Here is a 25,066-nt window from a genome sequence, read left to right as displayed (position 1 = left end):
ACCGCCATTGCTCGCTCCCACTACGTCTTGTGCTTGCTTCAATTATTGGAACTGCCTGATTGTGCTTAGCTCTGAATATCGTAATTTGTGTACTGCCTGATTAATAGCGTTACGCTATTGTGCTTAGCCCACATAGCGTACATTGGTTTAGGTGCATATTAGTCCTCGTAGCGCTTTGTATAGTTTGCATTGCTTTTAACTTAATCTGTGCATTTAACTTAATCTGTGCCCCAATCTCGCCCTGTTTGCTTTTGTTGTTGCTGCCATTTTGTTGTCATGCCTCCCAGCTCGCCTCTCCACCCCGCTCCCGCCTCCCAGCCACCCCTCCCTCCCACAGAAATAGTTAAGGACTGACCCGATGACCAGAGCGCTGTGACCGTCCTGATTGCTTCAGAAGCAGTCGCTCCCCACGCTCCCTGGCCAGCTGCTGGTATCATAGCGCTTTACCGCTATTGCTCGCTCCCACTACGTCTTGTGCTTGCTTCAATTATTGGAACTGCCTGATTGTGCTTAGCTCTGAATATCGTAATTTGTGTACTGCCTGATTAATAGCGTCACGCTATTGTGCTTAGCCCACATAGCGTACATTGGTTTAGGTGCATATTAGTCCTCGTAGTGCTTTGTATAGTTTGCATTGCTTTTAACTTAATCTGTGCATTTAACTTAATCTGTGCCCCAATCTTGCCCTGTTTGCTTTTGTTGTTGCTGCCATTTTGTTGTCGTGCCTCCCAGCTCGCCTCTCCACCCCGCTCCCGCCTCCCAGCTGCCCCTCCCTCGCTCCGCCCCCCCACTATCTACTTATGTCAGAACAGCTTACGCGCAGCGATCACGCGCTGCGGTCGCGCCCTATGCGCGCCGAAGGTGCGCCAAAGGTAAGCCCGTCTACGCCCGTCCACGCCTGGACCACGCCCAGCGCCAGACCCCCTGGCCCCCGCAAAATCCACTCCTCCCGCATAACGTACGACGCCACTACCCTCTCAGCACTTAACCCCGATCGTCTCCCAGACTGCTACCAAACCGCTCCAGGACAATCCCATGGACCCTTCACCTGCCACTCTTGCAAGTTCGAATGCATCAAGACCCATACTAAAACCACAAACTCCAAACAGAGCTCCAACACTAATCGCCTGAAGTGCATCCTGCTCAACACCCGCTCGGTCCACAGTCACGCCATTGAACTCTGGAACTTACTCGACACTACATCGCCGGACGTCGCCTTTCTTACTGAAACCTGGATGAACGCCTCATCAACGCCCGACATCGCAATTGCCATCCCTGACGGCTACAAGATTATCCGTAAGGACCGCATCGACCAAACAGGAGGAGGCATCGCCATTGTTCATAAGAACACCATCCGCATCACGTCCAGTTCCGACGATCACCTCACAGCCGCAGAACACCTTCACTTCCAGATCCACACCGACCCCAAGACCACACTCAGAGGCACCCTCATCTGCAGGCCACCAGGACCCCGCACACAATTCAGCGAAGACATCACCGACTTCATCAGCCCACACGCCCTTCCCTCCGAGGACTACATCCTACTAGGAGACCTCAACTTCCACCTGGAAAAGAACAACGACAGCAACACCACCACCCTTTTGGACAACCTCGCCAACCTCGGACTCAAACAACTGGTAAACACCCCCACCCACTGTGCAGGGCACACGCTGGACCCAATCTTCACCTCCAGCAAGCACATCTCCTTCAATCACACCACAGCTCTCCATTTGACAGACCACAGCTGCGTTCGCTTCAACTACAAAAAGACTACGACCCACAACCACCCACAACCAATTCCCCGTAGAAACTGGAACAAAATCACCACCGACCAGCTCTTCACATCGCTTCACCAAAACCCTCCTGCAAAATCATCAGACCCAAACCTTGCAGCCACCAACCTCACACAATGGATCACCCACAGCGCCGACGAATTAGCACCCTTGAAAAAACATCAAATCAAGCAAGACAGCAAAAAAGCACCCTGGTTCAACGTTGAACTTAAGAAATCCAAGAAGATCTGCCGCACCCTCGAGAAAGCCTGGAGAAAAAACCCAACCACTGACAACCTGACCACCTTCAAGAACGCCACCCGCAAACATCACCAACTGATCCGATCCACCAAGAAAGCATCATTCAAGGATCGACTCGACAACAACACCCACAACAGCAAGGAACTATTCAACATCGTCAAAGAATTCACCAACCCCTCCGCCGGCAACAACGACATAATTCCCTCCCAAGACCTCTGCGACTCCCTATCCTCATTCTTTCACAACAAAATTGCTGACATACATAACAGCTTCGAAAACCAGTCCGGAGACCAGTCCACCCCACCCGCCTCCGAACTGAAACCCCCCTCCATCAACCTTTGCGCCTGGAACCCAATCACCACTGAAGACACCATCCGCCTAATGAACTCCATCCATTCAGGATCGCCAACCGACCCATGTCCCCACTACATTTTCAACAAAGCAGACTCCATTATCGCACCGCATCTCCGAGACATCATCAACTGCTCCCTCAACTCCGCTACCTTCCCGGAAAGCTGGAAACATGCCGAACTCAGCGCCCTCCTGAAGAAACCCACAGCAGACCCCACTGAACTTAAGAACTACCGCCCCATCTCGCTCCTCCCATTCCCTGACAAAGTCATTGAGAAAGCCGTCAACAGTCAACTCGCCGCCTTCCTCGAATCCAACAAATCCCTCGACCCATCACAGTCAGGCTTCCGAGCCAAACACAGCACCGAGACCGCCCTCATCACAGCAACAGACGACATTCGAACACTACTGGACAACGGAGAAACAACCGCCCTCATCCTACTTGACCTCTCCGCAGCCTTCGACACAGTCTGTCATAGCACCCTTATACAACGCCTCAGCAACGCCGGAATACAAGGAAAAGCATTGGACTGGATCATCTCGTTCCTCGCCGAAAGAACGCAGAGAGTCCGCCTCCCCCCTTTTAGATCAGAGGCCACCGAAGTCATCTGCGGCGTACCACAAGGATCATCACTCAGTCCCACCCTCTTCAATGTCTACATGAGTCCCCTCGCATCCATCGCGCGCCAACACAACCTCAACATCATCTCCTACGCAGACGATACCCAGCTGATCCTCTCCCTCCCCAAAGACCCAAACACCGCCAAAACCAACCTACACGAAGGGATGAAAGAAGTAGCCGAGTGGATGAAGAACAGCCGTCTAAAACTGAACTCGGACAAAACGGAAGTCCTCATCTTAGGATCTTCCCCTTCCGCCTGGGACGGTTCATGGTGGCCACCGGCCCTGTGAAACGCACCCACTCCCAAGGACCACGCACGTAACCTAGGCTTCATCCTGGACTCCTCGCTCTCGATGACCAGACAAGTCAACGCCGTCTCATCATCATGCTTCAACATCTTACGTATTCTCAAAAAAATCTTCCGCTGGATCCCCACCGAAACAAGAAAGACGGTCACCCACGCACTGGTCACAAGCCGACTGGACTACGGAAACACCCTATACGCCGGAACCACAGCCAAACTACAGAAAAAACTCCAACGCATCCAAAACGCCTCAGCCAGACTCATACTAGACATCCCCCGCCAAGCTCACATTTCCGGTCACCTGAAAGACCTCCACTGGCTCCCCGTCAACAAGAGAATAACGTTCCGTCTCCTCACCCACGCACACAAAGCCCTCTATGACCTAGGACCCGAATGCCTCAACACGCGCCTATTCTTTTACACCCCCACCCGCCAACTACGATCGTCCAATCAAGCCCTCGCCGCAATCCCACACATCCATAGATGCACCATGGGGGGTAGATCCTTCTCCTATTTAGCGGTCAAAACATGGAATTCTCTCCCCACCCACCTTCGCCTTACTCAGAACCACCTCTCCTTCAGAAAACAACTGAAAACCTGGATACTCGATAAGTAAGTATCCCCCCTCCCTCAAGGGCCTTGAGACCCTCTGGGTGAGTAGTGCGCTATACAAATGCTGAACTTGAACTTGTTTACAGCTTCAAAGTCCCAATCATCACTAAACGTACTGGGTGATACAAAGTCACTTAAAGAAACCTTAAATTGGTGTGGAATCTTCAGCAGTTCCACTGGACCATAGATGTCATAATCTGTTCTGTCCCATGCTATACCACCAGGTATAGGAACGGCTGTGATGTTCACTGATGACAGGTCTCTTTTTTCACGATGAGATGATTTGTGAGGTTTCAGGACCAAGTTGATTTTCTTACTTGCTGTGTCCATAGTACTATATTTTCCATCAATCATCCTTCCCAAGCTTAACACTAGTATGAGCCAGAGCAGGAGTTAAAACAAACCTAACCCAATTCAAAATTCAATCCATGGTGAAACCAGATCTGTTTTTTCAAGTAGATGAAGGAGTTCTATTACTTTTTCTTTGAAAGTTTTGTTTGCTGGCGTTTCTTCAGGTTCACTGGGATCCTCAGAAAAGTTATCGAAATTGATATAATAGCTAGAAGCAGTTCTGTCAATCGTTGGGATTGCCTAAGGATTATTTGAAACCACTTGAGCTGTTTCTCTTTTCACCATGTCTGTATAGTCAGATGTTACATCATTGTAGACAGTCGTATCTTGACAAACTGTTATTTGGGTATCCAGAGGCACAAGTTCCATGGCTTTGTTGCATAGTCCTTCTTTTCTTACTGGAGGTTTATCAAAGGTGATAAGTCTTTCAGTTTGAACCTCTTGGATTGTAGCAAGATTAGGTAGTCTGCTACTTCTCTGGAGTCCACTGGGCCTACTACTTATTATTGGCCACATGATTATGGTTTGACCAGGTCGATGGACACAACTCTGTTCTCCCTTTTACCAGCAAGGGGCGGTAGTAACACCGATCTTGTTCCGTGGATTGCCAAGACAGGTACGGCTTTTCTGTAAGAAGGCCCAAATTCCTTTTTCACCGCTATTTTCTCTCTGACCAGGTCCCCAATCTTTGGAATCCAGACAGGCCTTGCTGGGACAGGTGGTTTTTCTTCAGTAGCTTTTGGTTTTTGTGTTGTGTTACTCAGACTTCTTCTTGTTTCATTTAAGTCCTGTAAAACAGCCAAACGATCTTTGACATCAAAGGGTTTTTGTTCTACCACTGAAGTTTGACAATCGAGGTCTTCGATTATCATTCTAGCACCAAATAGTAATTCATATGGAGTGATTCCCCCAGAGAATTTCTTGGCAGATTATTACGACTATGTTGGACACTTATTAGATGTTTGACCCACCCATCACCCGAACCTAATACCTTAGCTGTTATGGATTGCTTTATGTCACGGTTTTTTCTTTCCACTACCGCATTACCCTCAGGATGGAAGGGACTAGAATACCGCAATACAACGCCCAAGCTGACCATGGCCTCCTTGTAAGCTTGAGAGCTAAACGCAGGACCCTGGTCAGAATGTAGCGTGCCAATTGCGTATGTGCCGATAAAGACTCACAAATCCTTTATAACAGTTCTGGCGTCAGCCGAGCGCTGGGGCTAAATCCAAATGAATCTTGTCCTAGTAGTTGTGGGAACTTATTCATCCATTGTGGCGTTTGCGTGTAGATACTATAATGTTGTCTAACAATGGTATCTGGACTGGGCTGGCTACACTGTAGTCAGGTATCTGGTGGTCTTCAAAACTATGATCTCTGTAACAGGTATCACAGTTTATTCCAAACTTGTAAACATCTACGCTAATTCCTTGCCACCAGTACATCTCCTCTAGTTCTACTAGAGATTCCAAGATCCCTTGATGTCTCAGACCCTCTCCCATATGTACTTCTTGAACCAAAGCACCTCTCCGCTTCCTGTTTGGAATTACTCTGTCCCCCACTCCAGGGATTCGAGCAAAAGGAACGGAGTTCACATCAATGATGTATGTAAAAGAGTGTGGATAGTTCATAGGTAGCGCTGCATTGCTGCCTGTCATTGAGGCTTTTACTGCTAGCAACGTTTCACCATCTATCGTTGTTATAGAACGTTTTATTGTAGCTATGGAAGCAGGTTGTACAGCTGCCTTCGCGGCCTTATCAGCCAATGAATTTCCTCCAACGTGAACGCCATCACGTTGATGACTCATCGTATGAATCACGTGAGCCTTTGGTAGTTCTTTCTGCAAAAGAACTACTTGTTCCCAAAGCATTTTATGCTTGATTGTGTTACCTTTTTTATTTTTAAAACCGTTTTGAACCCATGTCTGCAAACATTCATTGTAATTCCTGATGCAGCAATGTGAATCGCACACTATTAGTGTGGGGAATTTGCGATCGGTATTTTCAAGTGCCATCTTGAAAGCCTGTATTTCAGCTCGCTACGCTGCACAGTCTTCGAGTGATTGAGTTTTTGTGACCATAGGTCTGAATTTGCCTTCGCGCCAGCGACCTTTAACAATCGCGCACGCAGCACTATAAGCTTGTTTACCCCCAATTGCGGGTTGTGCTGATCCGTCTGTATAAATTATGCAGCCGTAATGTTCTAGAGGTAGAATCTCGGTCGGCAGAGGACATTCGTATTCGTATTGTAGGAATTCTTGTGCCTTTAAGTAGGGTTCAAACACGTATTCAACGTCTGTTGCAGCAAGAGAGTTAACCCATTGTATACATCTCGGATGTAAAGCTTTAGCATTGGGAATGCTTGCTTTTGTCACTGCCTCTAAGGCAGGTACAGGTGTGACGATCATTATACGTTTACCCTGCGCAAGAGCTCTCTCTTTTGCTACTGCAGTTTGAACAGCTGTCAGAATTTTTTCTGTTGAAGAGAATTTCATTTCAACTTGTGTGTACATGTGTGATTTGTATGCAATTGGTACCTTTTCACCTTCATTAAGGTCAGGTATGTGAATCTGCATTTCCCTGGGATGACCGGATCACCAGATTGCGCACATTTTCGCGTGTATCTAAATGTGTTTTCGCTAACATGTCTGTTTGTACGGAACGTAAAATTTAAATGTGATTTTGAGTCCCATTAGTTGGTTTAAAATCAGGTTTGATTAGTTTGTAGAGAGGTTTAACCCTTTCTGCGTATTTCAGAACGTAAGTTCTTCCAAAATTCAGGAAACCTAGAATTGACTGTAAGTTTTTCAGCGTCTTTGGAGATTGGAGCAGCGCACATTTCTCTAGAAAGTTTGCCGCCAGGCTTTTGCCCTCACTTGATAACTCGTATCCCAAGAATAGGACATTGAGGTGGGCAATTCGTGATTTCTTAAAATTGAATTTATACCCTTCAGAAGCAAACCCAAGTATCTTTTCAAGTGTACGTCCAAGTCGTCGTCTGTAAGATAGATGTCATCGACATAAGATAATGCCTCATCGTCATACATTTGTAGTAACTCTGTTACTCTGGCTGAAAATAACCCTGGACTATTCTTGAATCCCTGGGGGAGACGGCAAAATTGTCGCTGTGTCCCCAAGATTGAGAAAGCAGTCAAATGCCTGTTTTCTGGTGCAATGTTTTGACAGAAAAACCCATTTGAAATATCTAATGTGGTTTTATATTTTTTGCGCATAATGTTATTCATCAGTGCTGCACTGTGTGTATTTTGTACTGCAAATGTTTTGCAACAAGAGTTTAGGTGTCTGTAGTCCAAAACTAGATGATATGAATTGTCTGGCTTGGAGACAGGAAACAAATGATTGTTCATAGATGAGGTGCATGTTTCACTCACCCCTTGATATTCAAGTTGATCTAAGATCTCCCTAACTTGTTTCTTAGCTTCTTGCTTGACTGGATACTGCCTCTGAGCAGTAGGTTGATTTTTTAACTGGATTTTGTGGTGAGGAGAATCCTCATCCCATCCTACGTGATTTTTATATAGTGCTGGAGCTTGAGCTACTGCCCATTTCCTGGCATATGTATGTTTTTTATGAATTGAAATGTGATTTGAGAAGGCTGGCATTTATTTATTTATTTTATTTATTTATTTCTGGTATTTGTAGAGCGCGACACTCATCCCAAGGGATATCACGGCGCTAAAAAGGAAAAGGGGACTGCTGAAATTATGCGGGGGGAGTTAGTTTTTAGGGAAAAGGTGGGTTTTGAGTTTTTGCCGGAATTGAAGGAGGTTTGTAGTGTGTCTAAGATCCATAGGTAATTCATTCCATCGTTTGGCCGCCAGGTGTGAAAAGGCTCGTCCACCTGTTCTTGTTTTGTAGATGCGCTTGGGTTTTGCTAGGGCTGAGTTATTGGCATAATTATCTCTTCGCCGTGTGGGCACTCCCTAACAACTGCAGATGGCCAGTCTTGTTCAGCTAGAAGTATGTCATAACCCTTGGAAAGCTTGTCCCAAAAGAGAGCTTTTATTTTCCTAGTTAGGTCCCCCTCCATCCGGAGTGTTACTTCATATAATTTGTGGGGTACACTAACTCTGGTGTCGGCAGTTTCAACTTGAATGAACTCATTCTAGTCCACTGTCTCCAGATGATCCATCAGGATCTTGCGAACTATGGTCACTTCTGCTGCGCTGTCTAGCATTGTCTGAGCCCATTCCCCGTTCTTGAGTTGTGTCCTCAAGATCCTCGGCATGTTTGATTTTTATGCTTGCTACCTTCTTTTTGGTAAATTGAGCTTTCTTGCTCTGGTGAACAGGTTCTTTGTCTTTGGACTTAACGCGTTCTTCTTTATGTTCTGTCCGTCCTCTTCTTTCCGATTTCTGCGAGGAAGTCTGAAAAGATTGAGAGGGACGTGTGTCATTATCTTGATATCTATCAGGTTTTCTTAAAGTATCCCTATTTCTAAGGTTATACCTTTTTTCAGAGGGCTCCAGTTGGGGAGATCTATCCCCCGTTCAGGAGACCTAACTCTCCTTTGGGGAGACCTTCCTCTGGACTGAGAACGCTTCTCTCTAGGAAGTGTCTGTTTAGTATTTTCCCACTTCTTCTTAGGAGTAGTGAGGTTATTTTTGATAAATGATTTTTCAGGACTCTCAGTTACTTGGGATTTTAATGGTTTCCCACCCAAACTATCTCTACCTAGTTCTTCATATGATTTTTCAATAATTCTTGCAAGCTCATATGGTTGGTCTGCTATGTCTGTTTCTTTTAACTTTTGGCGGATTGCCACTGATGCTGCTTCTCCTTTAATGTTTGCTAGTAATATAGCCGCGACCTGTTTGAAATCTTTTAGCAATTTCATACCAAGATTTAAAGCAGGTTCTGGTCCATATTCATTTTGAATCTGTCTTAGGACGTCTGGTATTACCGCCATAGACGGAACACCATGTGTTTTAGTGTAGATTGAAGCAAAGACTACCCCAAGTGTCACAATCCTTCACATGTGCTAACCAGAACGGAATTTGTTCTCGTTTTGCTGGTAGTTTACCAATGACTGATTGTATGGTCTGTGGTATAATTTTATTTGTGTTCCCCTGGTGAGGGGTCTGCTGTGGAATTCTTACAGCTGGTTGGACTGTTAATGTCCGCATGCCATATTGAACCAATTGTCAATGTATTTTAATTAACTGTTTTAGCTGAGCTAACAATTCTGCATCCGACATCCTTTCAATGTTTGGATGTGGTGTATAGCTGGCTAGTACCGGCCATGTTGCTCCTAGTCTACCTAGTGGACCAAGCCTGGTAATGTGATTTTGATGTTGTAGGGCGCCTTTAAACCAGAGCTGATGCTCTTGGTAAGTTAGTGGAATTTCAACGTCTCGAAAGGAACGTATTCCTCTGGAGATTCCTCTACTTTATAGTATTGGAACTCATGTGTTCCTGCCTCTGCTGCAGGAAATTGAATCCATGAATAGAATACCTCTGTCTGCCGATATTCATGTGCCTCTACGACAAAGATTACTTTACCACCTCTAGGTGATACCCCATTATTTATGAGTCTGAAAGTTACACTTTTTCTTACATATCCCGGTCATTTTCTAGCAGATCATCTAGAACTGCTTGGGCTGCTGCTGCAGCTCTTTCTCTTTCTCTATCCTCTTCACTTCCTGACATTTTGTCCAAAAGTTTGCAGAGCAAGTTTCAAGGAAACAAAGATTAGGTGCACAATATTTTGGAACACTGTATCCTTCAACGTTGAATAAATCAAAAACTAATGCATAGGAGTTTTCATCCTACTCCGTTCTGGCGGATATTAACCTTTACCCACCCCAGACGTCTTTTGGAGTATTTACGGGAAAAAGGGGTCTGTGTGAAAAGCACAACTGAGTTACTCTAGTATCTAGCGTTAAATTATCGCCTTAACAAACGCTGGGCGCCATGTAGTGTAGTTCCTATATTCCCAATAGGCTCTGCGCATTAGAATAATATATACTGCAGCTTAGACGTAGGACTGTGGTCAACTAGGTCTCTGCCCAATATATTAAACTTAATTGTGTGTGCCAGCTAGCTCAGAGGTCACTAGAAACTTTCTTGAATGTACAAGAAGGGATTAGTTTCTAACAACCATATAACATGACAACTTTGTTTCCCCAGAATGAAACGTATCTCTAGAGTCGCGGAAACAATAGATAACTATTTTACTCAGTCAATCGTGCATGCTTAGTTTCACCAGAGTTGCTGAGAAAGTAGAGAGACGGGCGTTTTCAATAAAAGGTATTTATTGAACAGTCTTCTATCTCAAGCATGGGAAATGTACTGCTACAATAGTAATGCTGGTTATAAAGTACAAGGCATATAATACGAACAGTATTATAAAGTAGTACTGTAAAAGCATGATATGGTTTCTAAGCCATAAGTTCCTTAAAATATATAAAATTAATAAAATACATACAGTGATAAATGAATGGCTAAAAGGTACTCAAGTGGTGCTTCTAAAATACGCCTACCCGGTGTACCTGACCTAAGCCTAGCACAAGGGAAGAAGTAAGTGAGGAGTAGTTTAAGTTTAGTAATCTCTTTGCCGAGAATCTGCCAAGAGTCTAATCAAGAATTCTCTAAGGGTCTAATCAGCTCCGTACCTTGGTTTAGAATGAATGAAGTCTTGTATCTCTCTCTCGGGACTCGATTTCCCAGATACCCGCAAGGGTAAGCCGGAAACACTGGAGCTTGATTTCTCAGCAGGAGAAAAGGCAGAGTCTCTCAGTGCGTCAGCTGGAGGGTCGGCTTCCTTCGGCACTTGCTGCTGCAGGGCGTCGGGCAAGTAGTTAGTCGATCTGCTCCAAAACCACTGTGTGTTTTACTGAGCAAATGAAGGCATATTTATATCTTGAAAGTGCCGAGTTTGACGTATGATTGGACTTAATAACGCACTCAAGACTCAATTCCTAGAAAACTCCAGGATTTCTTGGATAACTTAATATTCAAGCAGGGGGAAGATCTTAGCTGCTGAAGGCTGGGCTTTCCAAGAAATCGTTGTGGATTCTCGGAACTTAGTGGAAGTAGCCATGCCGTATTTTGGCTGCAAGGCTCAGTCTAAATATGGTAAGGATTTCTATGCCTATATAAGGATAGGGTAAAGTATACCTATATAAGGGCATGAATCGGGAAAATGACACTAGGGTCCTAGATTCGTTTACAACAGAACTTGAAGAAAAATCCTGATACGTTGCAACCTTTTCTACGAATATTTGTTTGTTTTACTACAAGCAATTGAGTTTTGGTAGATCCTCTGCTGCAGAACTTTTCCAAGTCGTCATTTGACTTATCATATAGCATGTAGTAAATGCATTTAACTGTAGTGATATATTGGTATTGTGGGGCTGCACAGAAAGAGCATTACAAAACTATCATACAAGTATGTTGTTTGCTGAATGATGCAGCCTTAACTCTGAATGCTGACAAATGTGAATTCCACACGAAAAGCTTGAAATTCTTCAGCCATGTCTTTTGTGATGGGGGTATGAAACCTGATCCAGCTAGAGTGCAAGCATTGTCTACTGCAAATCCCCCACAAGGCATTTCTATGATACAGTAATTTCTTGGAACAGTCAATTACTGTTCTAGATACATACAAGAGAAGAGCATCCAAAAAATCAAACAAGCCATTGAGAGCGCCATTGAAATGCCCGATTTTGATCCCAAACTCCATACAGAGGTTGTAGGTGATGCAAGCCCTGTAGGGTTAGGCGCAATCCTTGCACAGCACAAGGGACCGCCAAATGCCTGGAGACATATCATGGTACATGCCAATAAGAGCCAGTCACAAACTGAACGTGCTTACTCGCACCCTGAGAAAGAAAGTGTGGCACTGGTTTGGGCTTGTGAATAATTTCCATGTGTTTGTGTATGGAAAGCCCTTCACATTAGTGGCTGATCCCCAAGCATTGTTGATGGTATTTGGCAATCCCACAGCAAAAATGCCTCCTAGAATTGAGCATTGGGGTTTGAGGTCACCAGAATTACAACTAAACGATTCTTCATCATCCAGGGAAAGATCAGAAACTGGCTGATTATGCCCTGGTACCCCATGTAAGACAGTGGAGGATTACATCCAATTTATTGTGACATCGAGTACACCAACTGCCATGTCTTTAAAGCAAATTGCCAATGCCAAGGTAGTGACATGTCAAGATTAAAAGTTGTGGAACCAGTATTCTAGACCTCTCACTAATGACAGCGAGTATATGAAGTTCAGAAATGTGAGATGAACTTTCAGTAACGCAGGAAGGCCTCATTGTTATTCACCAAAGTCTCTGACAACAAGTAGTTGAATTTGCCCAAGAAGGAGATCAAGGAATAGTTGCCACTAAGAGAGCTCTCCGCGATCGAGTCTGGTTTCCGTATCTTGACAAAAGGGTAAAAAAACAATTGAAGACTTGTCACATATGCAACTGTCTTTCATCTCAAGTTAGTCAGCAACCTTTGATTATGTCAGAATTGCCACATCATGCTTGGGAGAGAATTGCTATTGATTTTTTATGGCCCTCTGGATAATGGACATTATCTTCTAGTTATTGTTGATCAGTACTCCCATTTTTCATTGGTTGAAGACCTTTCATCCACTACACATGAGCAGGGATGTTCAAAAACTAGATAACATCTTTGCGTCCTGACTTGTACCTGCAATCTTAAAATCTGACAACGACCCACCTTTTAATAGTCGAGAATTCAAAAACGTTCTAAATCACCTCAATATAAAGAATAAAAAAGCACTCCCCTTTGACCCCAGGCCAATGTTCTGGTAGAACGCCTCATGAGTACTCTAAAGAAAGCTGTTCAGCATTCTACATTGGAGAAGCTCGACCTCGAAGGTGTTTTGAACACTATTCTTTGAGGTTACTGTTTGACCCCCTCACTCAACCACAGAGGAAACCCCTGCAACTATCATGTTTGGAAGAGTCATGACAACCAAGCTTTCCCAATGGAAGGGGCTGGGTGTGACGGGTGATACATCTGCATTCATCTGCATGCTGATAGTCTTCTTGGGCTGGGAGAGAGGTAATTCACACTTACATTTGAATAGGTTGTGTCCTTCCCTCACTCAAAGGGCTGTTTACCCCCTACTGATCGGCTGGAGCCATGAATGGGCTGCAAGGGACTGTTGCACACTTGTGAGGGTTCATTTGAAGTCACCCGTTCAGCAAAGACATTTTTGAGTATATGTACTGGAGCTCTGATCCCATGTTTTTAGACGCTTCTTGGGACTGGTAGCCAGACACTGTTGGCTCTACAATCTGCTCATTGCCATGAGGACTGCTGTGCTGCCAGGAGCAACAACCATTTCAACTAACTGCCTTGTTGAGTTGACCTGCTGCAGCTGGGCTGCAAGAGGGACTGCCAATTTGCAACCTAACTGTATGTGCTGTCTGCTGCCTGCCACCTCCTTTTGTGCCCCGAAGTGCTCTCAAAGGGCTTGTTTGCTTGCCCCCTGTTCTCTCGAGATCTCAGGGCCATCAAAGACCTTGTTGCCTCTTTTCTCCAAGACTTCTGCTGGGTGAGCCAATTTTACAAGGTCTAGCATGTCGCCAGTGCCCCCTTCTGCACCAAGGTAAAACATTAAAGGACAGTGCACCATGGGACTACAGTGCAGCGCTCTGACCAGGGGAGTGCATTTGTGCATTCGAGGGAAGTGCTCCATGTTTTACAAACCAGCATGTGGTGAGCGTTTTTTCTCTAGCGTGAACAGCGTTGTTTCGCCTGGAGGCATTACCAGAGAAACAAACACGTCCTTGAGCCAGCGTGCTCACTGCAGCTGAATTGTATTGTGAACCTCACCCCCGGAGTCTGGCAAGATATCGCCACCATCAGATGCCACTAAGAATAAACTAGTGTGGCCCCTCTGGTCGTGAGACTCGAGGAACAGCCCCCTGAAGACTTGTACTGCTCTAAGATGGTACAGTGCAGCGTCTAAGGCTGCAGAGCTACTGGAGCTGCACAAAGCCTTCAAGGCAGGCGTTTCAACGACACGTTGTTCTGTAACATGCGGTGGGCCAGCATTTTGAGGCTCATTCCATCCAGCCTCGCCCTCTGGTTTTAACGCGTATACTGCACGAAGCTCGCAACATCGGGTCCCACTCCCGAGACATGACAACATTGTTAGCAAGTTACAGATGCCCTGAGGACAGTGACCCTGCACCCACAAAGGTACTGTGATGCGGGTTGGGTCCAGAAGAGTGGTAAAGCCGCCCTGCTCTCCTTCACGGGTGGCTTGGTTTCCCTTGGGCAAAGAGACGCGATTTAAGCGGCCCCAGCGGACTCCAAATTCACAAGAGCGTGAGGGGCATTTCTTGTTCAGCATTGTCTCTGCTCTGGAGAGGACCTCAAGAATGGTGCCGGGCTGTCCATAGAGGAGAACTGCTGGAAGACCCAAGCTCAATTTCTGTTTAGCGTTTAGTAGGTGCTCCTGCACCCTACGTTTGGTTTCATTTTTTTAAAAAAAATTATTGACAGGGAATTTTCAACATTACAATGCAGAAAAAACAAATTCAATTGACATTCATTGCCACCTACATTAAATTATAAATTCATTTATATTGAAAGCAGAGTTAATCCAATATCAAAATTTGGCAAAAACAGGCCATGAAAGACACTTACGACTAAATCATAACATTTCAATTGATCCATTCTGCTACCGAAGCCCAAATCTTTGATGCCATTTGTCTCCTCCTCCCCCCTTTGCAGGAAAAAACTGAGAATTCAAGCCTGTGAATAGCTAGCAATCTAGCTCGCCAGTGCAAATAAGTAGGAGCTTCAGAGGACAGCCATTGAGACGTTATACACAAGGGCACCTGTGACATAGCTATAAACATAAAGGCAGATTCATATCGCGTATTCCTACCTTCCTCATTAGTACATACATCAAACCCAAATTTCACCAGTGCTGGGGACAGAGTGCAGCTAATCTTAAGTGTACTATTAATAAAGCGCTCAATATCTTCTAAAAAGCTAGTGAGGGCGGGACAGGAGTAAAACATATGAATTGCACCAGCCGCAAAAAGTCCGCACGGTGCACAAGAGTCTCCCTTTCTGCTACCCCATTTTGAGATTTTTTGCGGGTGTATGATATAAGTCCAGCATTGCCATATAACTTTGAGTTCTATTGTTCCCGACACAATGACCTCACTGGCAAGCTCTATCACTGGTGATAAATCAATGCCTGTCTTCCCAAGCTTGACTTCCCATTTAACACTTTGAGCTGTCAAATCATTAGGAAGAACCGACAATATATATTGATAGAGCGAGCCTATTCTACTTCTTTTTTTAATCAAGTCTAACATAGGCACTTGATCCAACATACCAGGTATAACCTTCAAATGTTTGTGAAGAAAACTATGAATCTGTAAATATTTCTAAAAATCTTGCGATGACAACTGAAATTTATCTTTTATACCATTAGAAGATAACAATTGCCCATCCCCCACCAGATCCCCTAACACCTGTATCCCCTGCATTTGCCATCTATGCATAGTTTGATCTTGAAAGATACTAGGCAAGAGACGAGCATATTTAAAAGGAGTGTATAGATTAAGATTTGGAATAGCTAATTTCCGCCTTATTTTCTGCCAGATTGTATATGCAGAAATAATGACCTTAAATCAGGTTCTTTTGTAGTAGCTAGTTTCCAACACTTCCAAGAGGATACCCTTAGCCGCAGCACCCAAACCTATCTCAAAAATGGTAGGACGATTACATATTGGTACTACCGCTTTATCTCCAAATATTAACACTCCCATTGATTGAGCCATCGCTGCCCAGTAGTAAAAAAACAAATTTGGAACAGACCAGCCCCCACGGTCGCGTGGGAGGCACATCCACTTAGCTGCCCTACGCGAGCGCCTATATCCCACAAAAACCTATTGCAAACCCTATCAGCCTTAATCAAACTGTTTTGAGAAAATAATAAAGGAACAGTCCTAAAAAAATATAAAAACTTAGGAAGTACTAACAGTTTAAGAACACTGGAACGTCCATATAAAGATAGGTGCAAATGATCAAGTCGCTCTAATTTAGTGTTCACAGCATCTATCACCTGAAGGATGTTTAAATCCGGAATAGTATCAACTGCAGCAGTTATCCGAACCCCTAAATACATGGCTTCTGTAACCACTGGGGCATCTGATAATGGCATATCGGGGGTCTGAACAACCTGTATTTTAATACATTCAGCTTATACCCCGAAGCTGCACCGAATTCCCCAGCTAAATCCTTAAGGGCACTGAATGCAGATGGAACATCCGAGGTAATAACAGCTATGTCATCTGCATACGCTAAAATATTATGCATAGTGTTACCAGCTCTTATCGGTACTATAGCCTGATTGCCCTCTATTCTACTCAGAAAAGGGTCGATATAAAGGGCAAACAGCAAGGGTGAACAAGGACACCCTTGCCGCGTGCCCCTACTGATAGAAAAATAAATGGTATGTTGTCCAGAAATGCGAAGTGAAGCTCTTGGAAAGAAATATATTGCCCTGATCGCATGTATAAATTCTGCAGGAAATTCCTGCCACTTAAGTACTGCCCACAGGAACCCCCAAGAGACCCTGTCGAACGCCTTCTCGGCGTCCAACAGGATCACCCCGAGGGGAGAGGCCGTAACATGTGCCCAATCTAATAGCGCAATGACACGCCTAACGTGGTCCGCAGTATCGCGCCCTGGAATAAATCTGTGCTGCTGCAAGGAAATCAAAGGAATAATCACTTGAGCTAGCCTGGCGGCCATAATTTTTTAATACATTTTAGAATCACTATTTATTAGTGAGATCGGCTGAAAAGAAGACGGAAGCAGCTCAGGTTTGCCTTTTTTTTTTAAACAGCGCTACAGTAGTATCCTGCCACGATTCAGGGATTATACCCCTCTGAGCAGCTCTAAGTACCTCAAGCAAGTCCTGCCGAATCTCTACTAAAAATACCTTATAAAACTCAAGTGGGACTGCATCTGGGCCACAGGCCTTGCCATTCGCTAAGGGTTTTACAGCGAATTCCACCTCATCCCACTGAATAGGGGCGGCCAAAAATTCACCCTGCTCCTGAGAGCTTAGAAGTGTCAGTACCTGCTAAAAAATCCTCAGCTGCTGTTTCTTTACCCAATCTAGAAATATCCTCAGTATATAAGGTAGTATAATAATTCAAAAACACTTCATTAACACCCTCCTGAGTGTCATAAATTATTCCCATTTGGTCTTAAATTTTTATAACACGACTCTGAACACTTCGCTGGTGGAGCCTCTTTGCGAGCACCCTGCCCGAATTCTCCCCGAACTCGAACATCTCTGTGCGGTATTATAAATACTTCGAGGCCAATTCCTGTCCAAAGGACTCCAACAATCTGGCTTTCAAGATTGTTACATCCTGTTGACTAGACTCAATCTCATGACCGTGTTTAATTTTTGAAGCAAGTAATATTTCCGCGTCCCATAGCTCCTTTAAACAGCTCTTGATCAGCTCTTGCTCCCTCTTCCACCTATAGGAAGAAAAATGTTTAGTCTCCCCTCGCAAACCCGCTTTTAGAGTATCCCAGACTATCTGGTCTTTTGCCGAGCCCCTATTAACATTCAAAAATTCGACTAACCATTTTTTAATATGAGCACAGTAAGCCTCTTCTAATAATAATTTCCTTTCAAATATCCACTCCCTAGGAGGTCTTCTACTACGCGGCCAAGGACATTCATCGATCAGTGGATTATGGGCCGAAATGATCCCGGGGGGAGAGGAAATGGAAGAAACCGCTGCCAGCTGCTCAGACAAAAAAACATAATCTAGCCTGACATTTTTACTGTGGGGAATCGAATAATACGTATAGCCATCATCCGATTTGTTATGCAGAAACCATAAATCTATAGCACCATGTTCTTGAAGTAGAGCCTGGAGTGCTTTAAATACTTTTGGCTTCTTACCGACATAGTTTAAATCTTTGACAAGGTTAACGTCACTTAACATATTAATATTCAAGTCCTCACAAAACAAAAGTGAAGTGGGCCAGGTAGCCAATTCGACATTTAAATACCTGACCACCTCAGGATCGTCCAAGTTCGAGCCATAGACTGTGCAAACCGTTAATAATTTTCTACCTATAGACAATTCAGCAAATGCCCATCTACCCATTCGATCTCCAAGAGCCCTTTTACAGGACCCCACCCCCCGCTTCATAAGTATAGCTACACCTCTTATTGATGAAGATTGTTTAGAACATACTACCACCTCAAAACCCGGAAACCTGAGGCAATCCCGCCTCCCCCATGGTATATGCATCTACTGAATACATAATATGTCTAACTGCATAAGATGTAAAATTTTAGAAAATAAAGCCAGCTTCTTTGCATCATTGAGGCCGCATACAATCCATGTACCTAAAGCAAGTTTATCCTGTCCCATCTGAGCATCCCAAAATCAGCCTGAACTGTGCCTTTCCTGACCTTTTTAGTCTATAATAACATAAACATGTATTCATTTGACCATACTTTAATACCATTTCTGCAATATAATTCTTAGACCTTCTTAGACTTGACCCTGCCACACACCCCCCTACACCCACCCCCCTGCCCTCCCCCACCCACCTCACAGAACCCCACCCCATCCCTTACAACACCCTTAAGTGGCAACAGGACTGGTGTCCTTGTGATGGAAAGAGCTGGAGTCTCACTTCCCCACATGTTTGATGGACGACTAAGGGCGGAGGCACTAAGAAAAAACAAAAATAGCAACACACATCCAGAACAAAAATTTCAAGAAGAAATCATACATATTATAGGCCATCCTACTACCGCCTGCCACTTAGCCGACTCTTCTTAATCCTAAAAACGACATTAAACAACCGAAGGCGACATTCCCAATGGACCACAGGCGGAAAAAAGAAAGAGACACATGTTTCTTTTTAGATTGAGGAGAGGAACTCCTTTGCCTGTATTTCAGAAGAGAAGGATTTTGTTTGGCTGTGCTGTATAACTTTTAGCTTTGAGGGGAAAAGCAAAAAAGCCTGAGCCCCTTTTGCCTGAAAAGGGGCGATCAGCTGACGTAGCTGGGACCTCCGTTCCACCGTCGCCGGGCAAAAATCGGGTCGGACAAAAAAATCGCAGCCCTTGCCACGCCTTTTCCTATCCGGCCGCGCTGAATCGTATGGCTTTTCCCTAGCTAAAAAGTTATTACGACATATCAAGATCGCACGGGGTTTATCCCCAGTCTTTTGCTGTTGTTTGAAGTGGAATCGATGTGCACGGAGTACCTCGAGCTGCCAATCCCATTGAACAATTTCCGGAAATGCCTCCTTAAACAGATCCACCACAAATTTTTTCACGTCACCCCCTTCACAACCTTCGGGCACCCCTAAGATTCTGAGATTGTTTCTTCTCACTCTGTTCTCCAAATCCGTCAATTTCCATATTATGTCCTCCTTCTGCGCCCGATCAAATCATTAGCGCTCTTCTGTGCGGCAAGAGCGTCTTCAAGACTAGAAATCCTTTCCTCTGCTTCGGTAATTCTAATTGCAATTTCAGAGCATGTTTTAGCAACTCTACGGCCAGAATTCTGCACTCTGCGACACACCCCCTGGGTGCGGGCACTTTCCTGGCATGCTTCTTCTCGATGGACCATCATCGTTTGATAAATAAGAGACAACGTGATCTCAGAGGGTGGCAACTCAGATTCTTGGGGCTTCTTGGTAGGTATTACCACTAAATTATCCTCTGCAAAATCGCCTCCATTGGTTAATGAGTTATCCAAAAATGAAAGGGTCCTCACTTGCCAAGTCCCGGCCTTCCTGAACCATCCCCTTACAAACTGGGATATCGGGGACTACGACGACTATTCAGAATGCCATTCTGCCGCCAATCACCATTTTCACTGCCATCGTCTGTCCATTCAGGGTCGTACTCAACAGCCTCCACCGATGAACCAGTGTGCTCGGAGAGAGAAAAAAAATTCTCAGTTTCAAGATCCTTGGAAAGTTGGCTGGTAATATCAATAGCCAGGATATCGCTTAAATTGCCACCGGGTATGCAAGGAACCAAGGAACATGAAGCCCCATGCAGTTCTGCTTCTCCTTGAACTACGTCTCCCACAATGCAATTCAATGATCCCTCCACAGCAGTACTGGAGATTTCACTTTTATCAATTAACACCGGCTTTTCTGGCAGGATACCCTGTCCAGACACTAACAAAGTCTCACCACTTTTCTCGGAGGGGGAGACACTGCCATCTTTGCCTGAACAAACTGCCACAGACATCGGAAGTATGGGTGGTCCCTCTTTCTCTCCCTCGTTACTTTTCCTTGCGCCATCCAGGGCTTGACTAACTGCTGACACACTGTTTTTAGATTTAATATTTGCCTGATTAAATAGTGCAGGTACTGTCTTAAGGCTATTTTTCCTATTCAAGCCATTGCGAGCAGGTCCGCTGTTCTGCTCGCCGCTCCGATCATCCTTAGAAGCACTCCCCGCCTCGCTCCCTACCTCTCTGCTGTTCAAGGAGGCCGCCGCCCCTCCGCAGCTGACAATGCTCTCGCTCCTAACGCCGCTTTGGAAACGACCTTTGGTGCCATAGCGGAGCCGCCGTGAAACTGATGCAGGACAGGAATCAAAGACCAGGTAAGCGGGCGAGGAAATCGCAGACCGCTTATAAGCCGCAAGTCCACTGACCACAATATCTGTCTTTGCATATCAGTCCGTTATCTCAAAAATATCTCCCACGCACGGGTGAAATCGCCGTGAGGAGGAATGCCAGCTCACACGGCCAAACGAGCGGCCGCCATCTTGCCTCCCCTACGTTTGGTTTCTAACTGCAATCACTTCAACCACGTTCACTACAGTTACCATATGAAGTGTAATAGGAGCGCAGGTGTGCTGTGACCTATGTTTTCATAGTAATTTGTGTTTTTCTCTGTCAAAACTGCATTTTTTGCACGAACGGTGTGATTTAAGTCATTTTGGTCTTGTTTGATTTACAATATAGAATTTATTTTTACATAATCCTGCGTGGATTCTCTTTTGTGGTTTACTCACTGTGTTGCTGCGCGAGCGTGTTGCACAAATGCTCTGCACATTGCATCTTTAAACAAGCCTGACTGTTCTGCGCCAAGCTACCAGAGGTTGAGCGCAGGCTTACCCTGACTAGAGTGGTGGATTCTGCCTGGCTTAGGTGCCTACTCTAGCCAACCACAAATCCTGTGTCGAACAGTGGTTCTTGTGAATCACTTGATTTCCCAGCAGACTCCTGCTGCAGGACTAGGTCAACGCACTTTATGTAGGAGGACTAGCCACCATTTGTGTCTCAAAGGGAAGTATGACTCTTTTTCCTAGAACATACATTTTTTTCCCTGAATTGTAACTGTTCACTTCTCCATATTATAACAATGCAGCTTTTTCAAGAAATATTTTCTTCATGTAATTTTCAATGTTTTTTCTATTTTGCAGAACAACAATCACATCTAGAAAGTATGAATGGGAAAGAAATCCATAAAGGTCCCGGAGGCAAGATGAATTTTACTCAAAATATCTACTTAAAGAAACGGCGCAGAATGCACATGAGGGAGAGACGCTTTGCTTGTAATGTGTGTGACAAAGGATTTATCAATGAGTCACTTCTTGTGAGGCATCAAAGAACACACACTAGAGAGAGGCCTTATCACTGCACCATGTGTGAGAAGAGCTTCAGTCAAAAGACAAGTCTTCTTCAGCACCAAAGAAAACACACAGGGGAGAAACCTTTTCATTGCACTGTGTGTTCCAAGCGCTTTGCTCATAAGAAAATCCTTGTACAGCATCAAAGTGTACACACAGGAGAAAAGCCTTATCACTGCACCATGTGTGAGAAGAGCTTCAGTCAAAAGGCAAATCTACGAATGCACCAACTAATACACAGTGGAGAGAGACCTTATCACTGCACCATGTGTGAGAAGAGCTTTAGTCAAAAGACAAATCTTCTTCAGCACCAAAGAAAACACACAGGGGAGAAACCTTTTCATTGCACTGTGTGTTCCAAGCGCTTTGCTGATAAGAGATCCCTTGTACGGCATCAAAGCGTACACACAGGAGAGAGGCCTCATCATTGCACTGTGTGTTCCAAAACCTTTTCTCAGAAGACAACCCTTGTACTGCATCAAAGAACACACACAGGAGAGAAGCCTTATCACTGCACTCTGTGTTCCAAGCGCTTTGCTGATAAGTCGGCCCTTGTACAGCATCAACTTGTACACACAGGAGAGAAGCTTTATCACTGCACTGAGTGTTCAAAGCGCTTTTCTCGTAAGGCACTCCTTGTAAAGCATCAAAGTGTACACACTGGAGAGAAGCCTCATCACTGTACTGTGTGTTCCAAGCGCTTTGCTTATCAGGGATCCCTTGTACGGCATCAAAGCGTACACACATGAGAGAAGCCTTTTCACTGCACTGTGTGCGAGAAGAGCTTAAATCAAAAGTCAAATCTCGTAACACCAAACACACTGGAGAGAAACCTTATATCACTGCAAAGTGTCTTCCAAGCGCTTTTCTTAGAAAGAAAGGCCATGTATGGTATCGAAGTGCACACACAGGAAAGAGGCCTTATCACTGCACAGTGTGTGGGAAGAGCTTTACTGGTAAGGGACATATGCAACGGCACCAAATAATACACGCTGAACTGAACCCTATCACTGCATAGTTTATGCCAGGAACTTCACTCAAATGAACGTTTCTACAACACCAATAAATACAAACTAGATCCATTTTCACTGTAACAATCTTATGTCCTGCTTACCCCAAAGTAAGTTTTACTGGAATGTTGTAACTTAGCTACGGCTTATAGTCATAAATTCCTAATGGTCAGTGTTCCCTGTAGGGAGCGTGCAATTAGTGTAATAACCCTGAGTGCGCAAACTCCGTTACGAAGCGCATACACTTCATACATCACTGAGGCACCATTTGCAGCTTTTGCTTTTAAAAAGCGAGCAGCGTGGAAAAAAAGATCTCTTGCGTGAAGGAGCACAGAGAGCAGATCTTGGGCCTAGCAACATACCACGGTGGAAGAGGGGAGAACGTTGCAGTGTGCCTCTTAAACGGCAGGTATCGGTTTGCTGAGGGACACAAGTTGTGTAGCATGTTTCTTCTTCGCATGCTGTTTGCTGCACTCGTTTCTGAGAGAGGCTGAAGGACTTTACAGGCAGCTGTGGCTCTCTGGGCGTGATCCCAGCTAAAAGTGTTCAAAAGGCAAGCACTCCGCGAATAATGGTATGCCTGTGCTAAATTTATTTAGAGAAGTCATTTCTGACCCTGCCGCAAGCATGCCAAGTCATATGTGCCCCCAGTGAGGCAGCATCATTAAGATGAGTCATTTTCCCGGCCTAGACCTGGGCTCTGTAATTGCAGCTCTGGTCACCTGTGAAGCGTGATTGTGAGCAGCCATACAAGAATGTAAGGAGATATGATCGGTAACCAATCACATCCTCATGTTATATCTTTTAAATGTGCTGAGTCTTTCTCACTGCTAGTTGATTCTATTGTACCAACCGAATATAGGATTCATTTACCACCTCTTTCACGCCGTTACATGAGGGCACAACCGCAACGCTATCACGCGGTCTTACAAAACACACACTAAACTACTACTTACACGTCACAACAACTTTTAGCTCACAGCTAGGGCTCTCAGCACAGCCCCCTATTCGCAGATGCCAGAGTCCCAACAAATCTAAGCCCGTAGCCCCTCTGCAGCGCACAGAGGTACTCGCCTCTCGGAACGGACTTGCTTCCATCTTCAGCCCAGGTGCTGCTCGCTCTTTGTGATGTGTGATTACCGTTGGAGCTGCAGAAAGAAACGTGGGGTCTTTTACCTTCCCATCATACCTTTTACCACATATGTTTGAGTTAGTAGTTGAACTTTGTTTATTGCAGATGTATGTAGACCTCTTTTCCTAAATAAATCCTGCTGTATCTTGCATTGCAATGGGTTCGAGTCAGCATTCTGTGCATTTAAGATCCCCTCCTACAGGGCTGACATTTATTTGTTGTCACTTTGTAAGCTCCACAGTGTCATGCCTCGAGGTCCGCAAACGGGCGGTCCCTTTAAGAAACCCCTACATAAGCAGGTAGAGCCCTTGGAGCGACGCTTTACGTCCTTGCGTCAAGCTCCCGTTACTGCGATTCCTGTCCTGTTTCCTGTTGCCTGATTTCCGGAAATCCTTAGTGTTTGAACGAGCTCGCCTCCGTTCCTCTGCATTGAGGCTTTCTACTTGTTCCTGCTGTGGTTCCGAGTTCTGGAACTTGTCTTAGAGCCTCGTTTTGTATTTGACTGCTCCGCCCGACGGCCGGGTTTTACTCCGCCGTCCGGCCGGGCAGTGTGTCAGTGTTCCCCTTGGTCTTGCTGGCTCCGCCCGACGGCCGGGTCTTGCTCCGTCGTCCGGCCGGGCAGTGTACTGACCTCTCCTCTTTTCCCTTGGCTCCGCCCGACGGCCGGGTTTGTACTCCGCCGTCTGGCCGGGCTGCTGCTTCCCCGTCATTTCTATTACCTGCTCCGCATTCCAGCCGGGCTTGTTCCCCGCTGCCTAGCAGGGGATTCTTTAGGTATTTAGCCGTGTTTATTCCTTCCCTCCACCCGGCGGCCGGGCTTAGTCTCCGCCATCCGGTGGTTCCCTTACCCGCCATTTGTTTCCTTCTTGGTCCTTATCATCTTCCCTCACTTCCTGAATTCCTGGCCATACTTACTGTGTGTGGGTTCTGCACTTGCGTGGACTCGTGAAAGATACATCTCCACATCTCCCAGAATCACG

The 25,066-nt window shown here is 45.2% G+C and overlaps 1 protein-coding gene across 1 annotated transcript in view; it reads left to right on the top strand.

Annotated features, from left to right (window-relative positions):
• Window positions 1-24,239, top strand: part of LOC144759533 (uncharacterized) — a 110,759-nt gene extending 86,520 nt beyond the window's left edge. The window contains exon 3 of the mRNA XM_078646488.1: window positions 21,738-24,239. Coding sequence (XP_078502614.1) covers window positions 21,738-22,693 — 956 coding nt within the window. The 3' untranslated portion in view covers window positions 22,694-24,239. The remainder of the gene's footprint in view (window positions 1-21,737) is intronic.
• The last annotated feature ends 827 nt before the right edge of the window (window positions 24,240-25,066 follow it).

The sequence above is a fragment of the Lissotriton helveticus genome, chromosome 1_1 (genome assembly GCF_964261635.1).
Source record: "Lissotriton helveticus chromosome 1_1, aLisHel1.1, whole genome shotgun sequence".
Classification (NCBI taxonomy): domain Eukaryota; kingdom Metazoa; phylum Chordata; class Amphibia; order Caudata; family Salamandridae; genus Lissotriton; species Lissotriton helveticus.
The sequence above is the reverse complement of the archived record's forward strand: the minus strand, read 5'-3'. Positions and strand labels throughout refer to the sequence as shown.